Source organism: Antechinus flavipes, chromosome 1 (genome assembly GCF_016432865.1).
Source record: "Antechinus flavipes isolate AdamAnt ecotype Samford, QLD, Australia chromosome 1, AdamAnt_v2, whole genome shotgun sequence".
NCBI lineage: Eukaryota > Metazoa > Chordata > Mammalia > Dasyuromorphia > Dasyuridae > Antechinus > Antechinus flavipes.
The window spans coordinates 524,270,571-524,285,787 of record NC_067398.1 but is presented as its reverse complement, the minus strand read 5'-3'; the positions used below and the strand labels follow the sequence as shown (position 1 = coordinate 524,285,787).

The 15,217-nt window shown below is 33.4% G+C and overlaps 1 protein-coding gene across 1 annotated transcript in view; it reads right to left on the bottom strand.

Moving 5' to 3' along the window:
* The window catches only part of LOC127547125 (uncharacterized), a 92,543-nt gene extending 77,667 nt beyond the window's left edge, over positions 1-14,876 (bottom strand). Inside the window, exon 1 of the mRNA XM_051973957.1 lies at positions 14,719-14,876. Coding sequence (XP_051829917.1) covers positions 14,719-14,876 — 158 coding nt within the window. The remainder of the gene's footprint in view (positions 1-14,718) is intronic.
* Positions 14,877-15,217: the final 341 nt, after the last annotated feature.

Here is a 15,217-nt window from a genome sequence, read left to right as displayed (position 1 = left end):
ATGTAAAATTATATATATAAACGGGCCTTTTGTACTGAGGTGGATTCTTTTCTAAAATGTTTAATTTATTTTTATTCTTTGCTTAATAAACCAATGGCACATAGTACTTCTAAAGCATAAATCAGTGTTTATAAACCACACTAAGTAGTTATATAAGATTAATTTGACTGTAACACTACAGAAACAAGTTTCTTTTAATCACTAGGTTGATCACTGTTACTTTTAGTATTTCTTGGTGTTTTCAGAAAATCTTAGTTACTATATTTCATTTAAAAGATGACATTTATTTAATTTAGTGATAGAACAATACCCATTAATGTAATTCTTTGGTTGGGATCTATTTAAAAGATAAAACAGGTTGATAGTGTTCTTTTCTTTCCATTTCTTGTAAATTTCATTCCCTACTTCTCTCTGACAGGAGGAACTATAAAATGAGATGGAGAGGGTGATTATAATCGAAATTGCTCAAGTGTCTAGGAAATGATATTAATAATAACTATTGATATTTATCTAGCTTTAGGTTTGCAAAACAATTTACACATATTGAACTTCTTAACTTTCCACACCTTTTGAAGAGGACTTAGTGCCTAGGATAGAGGCCTTAGATATGACTGAAATTACAAGGAGAATTAAGTTCATTTCAACAAATATACATCAAGCACTGGGGATCCACCAATTAAGGTGGTCGATTACAAAGATAAAATAGGAGTAAAACTCTGCTCTCCTGGATCAAGAGGGGAGGGAATAGGAAAGGGAAGAAAAAAGTAAGATTTTTACTATAGGAATACAAGGAAAAATAATAATGCAAGGATAAAGACAGTATAACGTTAAAAAAAAAGTTGATAAAAATTCCAGGCATAGAAGGAAAATTAATAATAAGCATTTATAAAATCACTCTGAGCTTTGGAACTCACTTTATAACATAATTTTCTAAACATAAACATAGAAGACAACAATGTAAAAACAGCTACAAATGAAGACTCAAAGAAAAATATCAATTGGATTCAAGTCCAATAAGATTTCATGAAAGTGTTCAAGAAAAAGATGAGTGATAAAGGAAAAATGAGAGTGATGAAAGAAAATTATGGAAAAAAAAGAATAGCTTAGAAAAAGGGACAAAAAATACTGAAAGAAAGAATACCTTTAAAAAGTAGAATTGGGCAAGTGGAAAAAAGATAAAAAATAACACTAAAGAAAATAACTCCTTAAAAATTTGAATTGGGCAAGTAGAAGCTAATGACTTCTTGAGACATCAAGAAAAGTCAGAAGAATGAAAAAACAATAGAAAGAAACAAGAAATGTCTTATTAAAAAACTGACCTAGAAAAATTAAAGAGAGTAAGAAACATGATCAAAGAAAGCTTAAACATGATTTTTCAAGAAATTATCAAGGAAAACTGCCTCAAAATTTTAGCTCCACAGAGTAATCTGAAAATCAAAAGACTCCATTATTTATCTCTTAAAAGAAATAATAATTTTTTAAAAAGGGGAAAAAAAACCTTCCAGAAAGAGAAAATAATTCAGGCAGCAAGAAAGAAACAATTCAAATATTGTAAAGCCACAGTTTAGGATCACACAAGATGTAGCAGCTTCCATGTTAAAAAAGCAGGGGGCTTTGAATATGGTATTCTGAAAGGCAAAAGAGCTAGGATTACAACCAAGAATGATATACCCAGGAAAAACTGAGTATCAGTTATTCAGGATAAAAAATGTATTGTTATGCCCTGAATTAAAAAAATATATATTATGGCCACTCCCCCTTCCTTGCCATTAGGACTGGGAGAATTAAGTCAGGAAAACCTTGGATCTTTGATCACCTTTATATACCATTGTGTCAAACTCCAGATGCAAATTTATAAGATAATTCTCTCTTTGTTTGAGTATTGCTGCTTGCCTCACTGTCTCCTGCCCTCAATTTTTTTATCTTAACCCCTATCCTGTCAGGATTAAGTTATTATCCTTTCCTGGAATTATGGCTTGTTCGCCCACTCAGTGTCCTTGTCCCCCTTATCTGCCTTTGTTTCCCCTATAAGATTGTATACTTGGGTTATGTATTGCAAACCCTAGTTAGCTAAAATATAAGCTCCCTGCCTCAGTTCCTTGGGCCTGTCCTATATGATTAGCTAGCCTAAACTCTCCACTTTAAAAGATTAAAAACCAATCTGTCTTGCCTCAGTTTCTCCGATATTATAGTATATTTAATAAAATAGAAGACTTTTAAGTATGAAAAACCTGAACTGAGTAGAAAATTTGACATTCAAACACAAAATTCAACATAAAAAGGTAAACATAAAACATGAGTCTTAATAAAATTAAACTATTTACATTCCTACATAGGAAAATGATACATCTAACTACTAAGAATTTTATTATTTTTAGGACAGTTAAAAGGAGTTTATATAAACAGAAGGTATGGATGTAAGTAGATTGTGTTTGAGTGCTCTTCCAAAAAAAGAGAGTGTGTGAAAAAGGAATCATGGGAAGAAGGGGGACAGGAAAGATAGAATGGGAAATTTTTCTTGCATTAAGGAATATGCAAAAAAGAGTTTTTAGGTTGGAGAAGAAAAGGTAATGGGGAGAGAGAACAAAGCTTGAATCTCACTCTCATTGAAATTGGTTCAAAGAATACATATGCACATTCAGTTGTACATAGAAATATAACTTACCCAATCTGGAAATAGGAAAGGAAGGAGACAAGAGAGAGGGACCGAGGGACTGATAAAAGGGAGCCAGATTAAGAAAGACAAAGCTTAGAAGCAGAAGAGACTTTTGAAAAGAGACAGGATCAAAAGAGAAAAAAAACAAAAAAAGATAAGGTGGAGGGAAATATACAGTAATCACAATAATGAATGGGAATGGAAAGAGCTCATTCATAAAACAGAAGCAGATAGCAGAATGTATTGGAAAGTAGAATTCAACAACATATTATTTAGAAAAAGACACACTGAGTTAAAATGCTGAAACAAAATCTAATATGCTTCAGCTGAACCAAAAAGGTAGGAATAGTAATCATGATCTCTCAGACAAAACAAATTCAAAAATAGACCTAGTTTAAAGGGAATCAGGAAAGTTACATTTTCCTAAAAAGTACCAAAGACAATGAAGCAATATAAGAAAATTTAACATCAAATGTCGCTAATAAAGATCTCATTTCTCAATATACTGGTATAGAAATGAGTCAAATTTATAAAAAATGAAAGCTATTTCCCAATTGGCAAATAATCTAAAGCAATCAACAGACTGTTTTTAGAAGAAGAAATTAAAACTATTTATAGTCATGTAGATTGCTTGATCAGAGAAAGATAAAACAACTCTGAGATGCCATCTCACACCTATCAGAAATGACAAATGCTGGAAAGGATAAGGGAAATATAGATAAATTAATGAATTGTTGGTAGAGTAGTGAACTAGTCAAAAAAAATCTGGGGAACAATTTGGAACTAGCCCTAAAGAGCTATAAAACTGTGCATATCCTTTAATCCTTCAATACCCACTACTAGTTTTGTATCAAAGGAAAAAGATCTATATTTAAAAAAAAATTATATTGTCTCTTTTTGTGGAGACAAAGAATTGGAAATCAAGACAATATTCTTTAACTAGGGCATGGCTAAACCAGTTCTGGCATATGTTTGTTATGGAGTATTAGTGTGCTAAGAGAAATGTCAAAATAGAGGCAGTATCAGAAAAATGTGTCAAGAACCATATGAATTAATATAAAATAAAATGAAAAGAAATGGGAAATCAAGGTGGATAGTAACCGCAATGTTGCAATGATTATCAATTGAGAAAAACTTGGCTACTCTGTTCAATGATCCAAGATAATTCCAAAGGATTCATGATGGGGAAAAAAATACTATTCACCTCCAAAGAGAAAACTTTAGAAAAATTCTACGAGCAAGTTAAAATATAATTTTTTTTCATTGTTGTGTCACACTCTCCTCTAAATGGTCCTGCCTCAGTTTCTCTAATTGTCCTGCCTCTGTTTCCCTAAATTGTCCTGCCTCCGTTTTCCTAAATTGTTCTGCCTCAGTTTTCCTGGTTGCAACCCCCTTTTCTGCTCATTAGAACAGAGATAATTAGGGCTCTGTAGATCTGACATTCTAGAAGATAAGACTCCAGGTGTGCTATCTCAGATACCTAATTGCCATTGTTTATATATCTAAGTATCAGACTTCCTGGCTTTAGTTGGACACCTCTTTAACTCCCAGTAAGTAAGAATTTATGGTCCTATCCCCAAACTGTCATAACTGGATTGATGATCCCTACCTGAAGATTCCTGCTCACCAGAGTTTGAACTCCACCCCTCTTTGTCTACCTGAGCTTGGAACTTATATATATGTCATTGAGAACTCACATTCTTTGCTGGATGCTTTGGACATCAGCCCTGGGGGCATCATGCCCTCAGCACAATCTCTCCCTCTCAGAAATCCAAGTAAAATATTAAACAATTCTCTAATCTCTATCTTACCTCAGTTTCTCCAGCATTCCTTTATTTTTTTCTTGCTATTTTTAGAAACAAAGCTAATATAGAAATGTTTTGCATGATGTCATATATATGTAATTGACTGCCTTCTCAGTGTATGCAGAAGTGGGTGAGAGAGAAAGAGAGAATTTGGAACTCATATTTAAAGAAAAAAAGCTTGTTAAAAATAAATGATAATTAAAAATTTTAATGTAATTGGAATTTATGTAACAAGATAAAATTAAATAAAATATAGATAATTACAATGTAATACATTTTCAAACTAAATATGCAGCCCATAGGGATCCTTATATTTAGAGGGTGCTCTTTTCTATTTGACTGTGATATCACTACATTATACCACCTAGCTGCCTGTATTCTTACCTCTCTAAGATCTTTTTGAGAACCATAACCTTAATAAAACATAACCTTAATATGAAGGAATAGGAAAATTTTCAATGAATTTTCTACAGCAAACTATATTTTCACACAGCTGACTAAAAACTATTGTGAATACGGGATCTTAGGATATTTATTGTTTATTAGTTGAAGGACAGCATTTAGTTTCTTAGAAAAGAATGCAGCCTCTAACAATCTCCAAGTAACTCCCATACTTTTTTAAGGTCTTATAAGATTCTTTACTACAAGTAAACACACAGATAACTTTGTTCAATAATCCTTACCAATGTTATTAAAAAAAAAAAAAAAAAGGTAACAAAAACAAAGAGACAAACAATAGCCAAAGCTCTGCTCTCTAGGAAGATGCCCTATTGTGCACTTTATCCAAATCGAAGAGGCATTCCCTAATAGTGAAACTCTCTAGATGCTTTTGTTTGCAGATGACATTCTACTGATTTCACTTAAACTCAGAATACTATAATACTTACCTAAGAAAATCCAGTCTCTGAAAAGAGACAGCAATTCATATGAGGTGGGGGGCAGAGGAGGAATTGGGTAAAGTATGAAAATTGCCCAGGTAGTGACATATACCCACTGGGTATAGATGGACAGCCCACTGAGTTAGTTCACCATCAAGTATCTTAGACAGGTATCATAGAAGGACAATATGTTGAATCTAAAATTGAATAGAAAGAGGAAAATGACCTCAATTGCCATTGGGAAATTAGGAAGTAGTACTTAAGGTGATCTCAAACTGTTCCTACCACAAAACAACTGTCTTTTATTTTTTTAAAACACCATTATTCATATAGTGAAGCTACAATCTTTTTCCTCTTCTCTTAAACTCTGATGAAGTTAACTTCCTCATTTCCCTCTATATAATCCTATCATATCCTATCTCCTATAGTTGATTGCCTCCACAATCACCTCTCCTCTAGGTCTAATCTTCAAACTATCTATTTCTTTTATGCAATCTCTAATAAATGAAAAAGCTGATTATACAAATAAAAAGCCAAGACAGCTTTGGTCCTCAATGAATTTATAATCTAAATATGGAAAAAAAATACAAATAAAATTATGGCCCAGAAGGCATATTTTAGTTTGGATCTGGAATAGTAAACCACAGAAGAGTAGATCGGCACACCTTTTCCAGTAGTAATGGCAGCACTGACATAATGATTCCATTTCTAAAAAAGAGAGGAATAGAGTACAGGAATGGTAGCAGAGTTGGCTGGGTTTTCTAGTGAAACATGACTAAGGCAAGTTAAAGATAGTGAACTACATCATTAATCATTGTGTTGTCATTAAGCACCTATTACATGCCAGAACACTATGCTAAATGCTGGGAATGTCAAAAACAAAAGTGAAATAGTTCCTACCTTAAAGGATCTTAACATTTTATTGGGGAGACAACATATATAAACCTATCTATAATATTTATAAGATGAATACAAAGTAGTTTCAAGTGGGTGTGCACCAGCACCTGGGGATATCAAGGAAGGACAACCAATGCAAAGGCATGGAAATATATTATGTGTTCAAAAGAACAAGTAGATTATTAATGGCTGAATTGAGTTAATGTTGGGTTTAAAATGGGAAGTGGGGCAAGAAGGAATAATGTATAAGAAGACAGAAAAAGTTAAAAGGGTCCTTGTTCAGATGAGATTTAAATGCCAAAAAGAATTTTTATTTGATTTAGAAGAGAAACTCTTAGAATTGACTGTAATTCTCTCCTCTCTCATCCTCTTCTTATATACATTGAGAAGATTAGTAATATATATATATGATATTTAGGAAACTGAGAAGAAACAGTCAGTAAAAGAAGAAATCAAAAAAGTATTGCAAAAACCAAAAGAACATAAAGTATTTAGGAGGAAGGAGTAGCCAACTGCGTCAAATGCCATAGAATAGTCAAAAAGGTTGAACAATGTGATCATTAATAAATTTGAAAGCAATTAAAAATGAGGTTGGAAGTCTGAAAATTATTTGGAAGAGAGTAAGAAGAGGGGGAGTAGAGGCTTAGTTTGGTGAAAAAGTAAAAATATAGAATATCAGCTAGCAGAAATGATGGGATCTAATTGAAGGTTTTTTAGGGAAAGGAAAAGCCTTGGGAATGGCTGCAGGGAAGGAATCAGTAAATAGCAAGAGATTGCAGATTAGAAAGAGGAATAATCATTTGGGGTATAATCCACTAGAAAAGATTGAGAAGATAGAATCAAGAGTATACATAGAGATTTTAGTCATCAGAAACTGGAGTAAAAAGGGAATATTAATGGTATAAACAATGATATCAATTGCAATATGAAGTATGAGAGTAAAACATATTTAGAAAAGATGAGAGGGAACTCTTGATTTTTTAAATAAAGTAGGAGATGAGAATAGCTTAGGGCTATAAGGAAGGTATGCTTTTGAATATTTGAGGAAAGAAGAAAAGATTGGGAATATTCACTGTGGACAATGGTGGGATAGGACATTCTTGAGGAGGAAAAGTATTGTTTTGCTACAGTGTGGGCCTAACTATAATTAAATAATATGAATTTATAAGTGCCATAGAAGATGCTTAAAAATCAGAGCAATATAAAGTCTGGTAGGTGTTCCAGAACCGAATAGATTAAATCCCACAGATATGTTCTCTTATCTTTAGAGTAGAACTGAGAGTCCAAAACAAACATAACCTTCCCATCCTTAAAAATTTTTCCAAGACACCAAATCAGACTCTCAATCATCATTCAATGACATAACCCTTGTGAAGATGCAGCCTTACAAGTGTCTCTGCAGGTGCTATAATTCTTGCCTCTTCAGTAGCCATACCTGGGTTGAAAAAGAAAGCATTTGGCACCAAAATCCTTGCTTCTGTCAAGTGATCCAACAATAGAAGCAGATATAATTTTATAAATTCAGTGAATAGAGTTATGGGCTTGGAATCAAGAAAAATTCAAAGCTAGTCTCAGACACTAACTGTATGATCCTAGGCAAGTTACTTGATTTGTTTGCCTCAGTTTCCTCAACTGTAAAATGGGAATAATAACAGCACTGACATTTTAGAGTTGTTGTGAGGATCAAATGAAATAATATTTATAAAGCACATAACACTGTGCCTGGAACCAAGTAAGCACTATATAAATGTTAGTTATTATTGTTATTATTACTACCATTAGCTTTGCTACTGTCCCTTCCAATCATTGGACCTTTTCATCTGAATTACAGTTGAAACTTCCTATATGTGTGGTTTACTCTGTTAGATAGCTAGGTTGTATAATAAGTAGTGTGCTAGAGTTAGAGTCTGACTTTAATTCAAATCCTATCTCATAGTTTTTACACAGGTTATTTATCCTCTCAGCCTTTGTTTTCTTATTTGTAAATGGAAGAATTAGACTTGATAACCTCCAAGCTCCTTTCCAACTCTAAATATATGCTTCTATAATGTAAGTTTCTTGAGAATAGAAATTATCCTCTTTTTATATTCCCAAGAATTTGTTATATGTTTATTTGTTAATTCATTATTTTATTTTATATCATATTAATTGTTGCATATGTCTGATCATCTTATTAGACTGTGAATTCTATGAGAAGTAGGACTGGATTGTTTTTCATCTTTGTATCCTCAGTATCTTGTATATTGTAGGTATTTAAAAAAAGTTTGTTGAATAACATTAAATGAATATAGATGCAAAGCCTAGCAATTCCCCAAATATGTGGATTGGGAGATATCTATTACTTTAGAAAATATAAAAAGTCCCTACTGAAATGATAAACAGCTTCCTTTATCTTTTTCAACATCCAATCTTTTATTCTATCCATCTTTGATTTCCCTAGAGCTCTGTATCGCAAACAAAGGAGAAATGTCACATCTAAGGGTTGCCTTGATTCAAAGATCCTGATGACATGTAGATAACAATTTCCTTACAGATAGGCTAGTCAATAATGTCAGGAATAGAGGGAAGCAGGATCTTAGGATTCCCTTCCTTCCTGAAAGAATGTATACTTCATCGAACAGGGATAGTTTTGATATATAGAACCCCCTACAAATTGGTCTTCTTTGGAGCTGTAATTCAAAAATACTGAGAAGTCTTTATGTATTCTTCAAATATCTTATCCACTAACTGATCTATGAAATACATCCTGGAATTTCCTTTACAAAGGTAAAGACCTTAGGACTTTGAGCTCAATCAGAATGTCAAATATCATGGGAGGAGTAACATTTAACTATGACTATAATAATTTATTATCTTGTGACATCTGGCATTCTGGCTGTCCTGCATACTAATTCTGTCACTTTGAGCAAATCATTTAATCTTTCTGGACCTCTTCATTTTTTTTTTTATTTTTTTTTTTATTATTATTATTATTATTATTATTATTATTATTATTGCTGAGGCAATTGGGGTTAAGCGACTTGCCCAGGGTCACACAGCTAGGAAGTGTTAAGTGTCTGAGGTCAAATTTGAACTCAGGTCCTCCTGACTTCAGGAGTTAGTGCTCTATCTACTGCACCACCTAGCTGCCCCTATATAAAGATATTTTATGGTTGAGGAATGTGATAGCATCCATCTAAATATCCACTTAAAACCATACATCATGTGCCCTTACTGATATAATACTTGTACCAGAAGGATTAGATTTAAAATTGTTTAAATCAAAAGATATTTAAATACAATAGCAAAATAGATGAAAAGAAAATTTCTCCATACCTTCACTCACATATTTTCTCAGTATTAACCACCTCACTATTTTGACGTGTTAATTAAGTCCCTGTTCTTCCTATTGCTTCTTAAATTTGTCCTATTATATCTTTTTTGAACACTGATTTTGTTATCCATTGTTTAACTACCATGAGCTTCATATTTTCACCCATGCAATGGAAAAAATGTATAATAAACAGAACAAGGTCAAGTCCTATAGATATAGATATAGCTAGAAACAGTTACTGGTTTCAGTAACTGTTTGTCTTTCTCAGTAGTTGAAAAAAAATTGTCTCACTTGCAAAGAAAAAAAAGACAAATGAGAGCTACTACAATAATCCCAGTAATATAGATATTGAGTAAGAAAAAAAGGTAGCCACATGGAGTATAAAAGGGGATAATTTTTAATATTACTTTTTATGTGTGAGTATATTTTTAATTCCAGATATCATGTCTCCCATTACATATTGAATTTCTTATATCACATTGTATCTTTTTCAGTGATAAGTCAAAAACTTCTGATAGAAGACAAAATATACCAAATCTAATTGTCAAAAGTAGTGATAAGTTGAAATTTTCAGGTCTTGCCTCAAGTGAATAAATGCCTTAACCTGAATTTAGACCTGACAATAGAACTGTAAGGTTAAAATAAAAAAAAATTTTAAATCTTTCAAAAAATCCAAAATCTTATCTCAATCAAGAGTAGTGCATCAATCTAGTTATGAATTTTTTTTAAAGATTGTCAGATCATAGACACTATATTTTAAAACAAACAAATTTAGATCGAGAATGTACCTTGTTGGAATCTTTACAACTGTTAAGTCATTAGAGTTGATAGAGACAATAATTATCTAATTTAGCATGGTTCAGTATGATTGATCTAATCCTATAAGGAGATGTTATGGGCCAGAAAAAACAAGGTACTAAGTAGAACTAATTGATACAATGCTTGTGTTCACACTTTTACTTATTGGAGTTCATACATTTGGGAGAGTATGAGATATCTGAATTCACACCTCCCTTGAAGCTCTTAGGGCTAGAGAGCACTATGGGAGAAACCCATAATCCCTCTCTCTCACATCCCACAATCCCTCTCTCGAAGGAGCATAAATAGAGCTTCAATGGGCCAGTCAAGAAAGTTTTTCAGAGTGAAGAAGCTACGAGTAGAGAGTGGAGCTGAATTTAGATTGAGAGGGGAGTGTCAAGCGAGTTCAGCCAGAAGCCCTCTCTGAGTGAGGAGTTTTACTTCGGAACATTGACTGGGGTCGGAGAGGAGCACTCTGGGAGATTGAGAGCCAGAAGCCCTCTCTCAGAGGCAAGACAGATTCAACTTGGTGCTGGCTCTGGAGGCTGAAGAAAGCAGAGGCAGAAGCAAAGGACAAAGCTGCAAGAGCTCTTAGAACCAAGCAGAGAGATAGGCCTCAACTAACCGGACTATTTTAGAAGGAGAAAATAAACATTTGCCTTTTTACCAGCTGGCTGCATTTTGGATGATTATTACTTTCAACTGAAACTAAGGCTGCCTCCAGAAAACCTCCCTGAGAAACCAACCTTCTCCCAGAGAGAACCTTTTTATTATTTTAAAGAAGAAAAACACCACATTTTGGAGCCCAACGTTTTTTCTGGCCCATAACATCTCCTTATAGGATTAGATCAATCATACTGAATCATTGCTAAATTAGATAATTATTGTCTCTATCAACTCTAATGACTTAACAGTTGGTAAAGATTCCAACAGTACCTCACAGATTTTTTTTTTGCAAATACTTTGTAAACCTTAACATACTCTATAGATGAGTTATTATCATTATTATTATTTAAAAGCTATGATCATAGTCCAGGCATGATGCCAGTACTGCATTAGATAAATTTGTAACTTTATATATAGCAGAGAATGAACAGTTCTATCAGAGCTGTATGTATCCAGGCATTTAATATGGGCAGGGAGAATGCACTCAGTCCTTCACTCTATTATCAGGTCTACCTGATCAGGTCAGACCTTTTCTTCAAGGCCCAGTAGAAATGTCCTCTTTACCAAAAAAGCTTTTCTCTTTCTTCCTAGTAGAAAAGCCATCTTCCTCCTTTAAAGTAACATATCACTTTGTATATTTCCTATTGTACTTTTACATACTATATTATAATTATTTACTTACATGTCCTATTCCCTCTGTTAGAAAAAAAAACTCCATCAACACAGGAAATATGCTTTTTCTACTTTGAAATCTTTGGATACCAAGCATTTTGCTTCTTATATAGCAAGTAATATTTGTTAAATGAGTGAATGAACAGATGAATGAATGAATATTTCTAATCAGAGTGTGGCAACTTGTTTCACATTCTAATTTTGAGAAAGAATCCTGTCTTCTCATATCCAGTTTCTTAATTTCCTAATTTTATCCTTCCAAACTAATTTTCTGGGGGTGAGAGGGAGGAAAAGAAAGAAAAGTGAAGCTCTCTCATTTATTACTAGAGAATAAGATTTAATGTTGCATTTTTTCTTATGGAAAAATAATCAAGTCTTTGTTTAAGGTGTAAACACTATATGAGGGTAATTCTTCTATTACTGAGATAAGGATGGAGTCATGGAAAGACTGCAGTCCTTGTAAACAAAGTATACTTGTACTTACTAGCTGTTTACTAGTTCTGTGACTATAAGCAAACCTTCAGATATCTCTGAGCCTCAGTTGCTTCAGCTGTAATCAAAGTTTATTTTAAGGATGGCATAGAATGTGTGTAAAATGCTTTATAAATCTTATGGCATTATATAAATATCAGCTATTATTAAAGTAAGTTCAGTTTCTTTGGTATAAAGTTCAGAAATCATAGGTGTGATTGGTAGTACTGAAAAGGAACTTAAAGATCATTTAGTTCAAAACTATTATTTTAAAAGTGAAGAAAACTGAAGCCCATTACTTGAGTCATATTACATTTCTGATCATATAGCAACTAATTAGAGTTGAAAGATGATAAAAATTCTTTACTCTTTTAAGTCCCAGCCAAAATCCTACCTTTTATGGGAAGCCTTTTGTGGTCACTCTTAATTCTTCTTAAGTCTTGATGCCTTCCCTCCAGTAATATTTACAATTCATCACATACATATATTGTTTGTACATAATTATTTGCATGTTGTCTTTCATTGTAAACGCCTAGAAAGAAGAGACCATCTTTTAACTCTCTTTGTATCCCCAATTCTTAGCACAATATTTGGCATATAGTAGGAACTTGATAAATATTTATTGACTGATTGACAATAGTTTGAAACTAGCTAATTTAAATAATATGCAAATAATCTTTTAAAATGAAAAATACATAAATTTATCATGATTTTCTACAAAAATTAAATGATAGGATATAAATTAATCACCATAACTAAGAAGCTAACAAATCAGAGAAAATGCTTTATTTAACAAAGATTTTTCTCCTCTCCAAATTAAGAGACATAGTAGCCACACCTAACACTAGTTTAAAAATTACTTGGCAAAATATTTTGGAGAAAGATGGTAGAAAATTACAAGCAGCATCACTTCACAAAGCAGTAAAGAATATTGGAAAGGAAAACAAGTCTGAAGATTAATATGGTAATCAAGTAAATCAGATAATCCCAATAGCATTCATAGAGAGAATTTATAATGATTTATAGGGAAATGGGAAAGATAACAAATGAAATAAAAATGACACATCTTATAACATTTCTATAGTAATAATGTATTTTATAAATGAGGATCATGAAACCATCATGTGGAGTCTTAGCCAGTGCAGATATAGAAATGATGCTCAAAAAATGACAGGAATTATATCCACAGAAGAATTCTGTTATAAATAACATTATTTTGAAAGCATTAGTTTCTTTTAAAATGTATTTCAACTTATAATTTAGAAAAGGTTATATATGAAACTGTGAAATTACATGTAGTATTTTTTTTTTGTTTGTTGTTTTTTGCTGAGGCAGTTGGGGTTACACAGCTAGGAAGTGTTAAGTGTCTGAGGTTAAATTTTAACTCAAGTCCTCCTGACTTCAGGGCTAGTGCTCTATCCACTATCTATCTATCCACCTAGCTGCCCCTACATGTAGTTTTTAAAGTATATTTTAAATTTAACATGATAGTAGCAAAACCATCTTGCTGCTCTTTGTCTCCTGAACTTTCTTCTTCTGTATGAAGAATTTAAAAAAAATTTTAATGTGTTTTTTAAAAGTTTCAATGATATTCTTCTTTTTCATACTATTAAAATTTTTAAATATCACAATAAAGAATGAAGCCTTTTTTCTTTTTTTTTTGAGAAATTATACTTTATTTATATATAAAAAAGTTCTCTGCTTAGGCCATTCTCAGAGTGCTTAGAACAAGGTATGAATCTATTTAATTTTCATTGTGTTTATTTTTGAACCTTGACCAAAGTCCTTATATTATGTGTCATAGCATAGAGCTGACCCTGGATTCTTGAAGGGTTTGAAAAGTACAAACTTTTATATGTCTCACTATTAAAAAAAGGCTTCCAAAAAGAGCCCTAAAACCCTTTGTCTGTCTTCTGAGACTCACGTCTACAAAAGTAGAACCTAAATGATGAATGACTTGCTTTTTGGACATAGCAGATCATGAATCCTCACATCTGAATTTTTGAAAGGACAAGATATACACCTTTTATACAAATGCACAAATTAATGTATGCTGTGAGACCATCCCAGAGTAGCAAATTTTATTGGCCATGGCTCCAAATTTTGCACATGGATCTCCATTAAAGATAACCAGACTACTGCATAATTGGCAATGGATTTTTGAGGAGAAGGTTTCTAAGGTTCCTCTTAAAGGACCAACTAGTTTTACAGATGCAGCCAAACAAAATATTTGTGCTGTATACTCTCCTGATTTAACCATAAAAAGAGTAGTCAGAACTCCTTTTCAGTCCACTCAGCAGAACAAATTATATGCGATCATGCTAGCTCTCACTTATTACCCAGGCAACATAAATATAATATCTGATTCAGCCTATTCAGTAGGTGTGGTACAAAGAATTGCCACAGCCCAAATAAAATTTTCAGCTTCTAATATATATCAGCTCTTTAAGGAACTTCAAGAGCAAGTGAGAAAGCATCCAGGAAAGATTTATATCCTGCATGTCCACTCACATAGTGGACTTCCAGGTCCTATTTTTGATGGCTCCTCAGGAGCTGCCTTGCCAGAAGGAGATCTTCAAGCAGGGTGGGGGAAAATGTCCTAGAAAAGTGTGGGATGATTCCTTGGGGGGCAGTTCCTGGGGCGTGAAGCTGTGATGGGTCGGATCGCGCTGAGCCATCTCTCCGTCGCTCCCAGCGAGGCGGCCTCCTGGGGGCTTCATATCGGCTTGTACCAGCAAGGTGGTGACCTACTTCTTCTTGTAGCGGTGGGTGGCGATGAGCACCATCACGCCGTCCTTGATGGAGAGGGCATACAGATGGTTCAGCATGACATGGTTGGGCTCGGGCAGTAGGGCGGGGTCACACGAGATGTCAGTGTCCTTATTCAGGATGACCTGGAGCAGGTGTGGGGGAAGAATGGGGGGACTTTTGAAACGTTCCTCTGGCTTACAAGTATAGGGCTCCTGATGGTAGGGTCCTGGCGGCGAACTCGACAGCTCAGACACGTCAATGAAATTAGTGATCCCAAAGAACTATTGCTACTCAACAAAATTTCTGAATT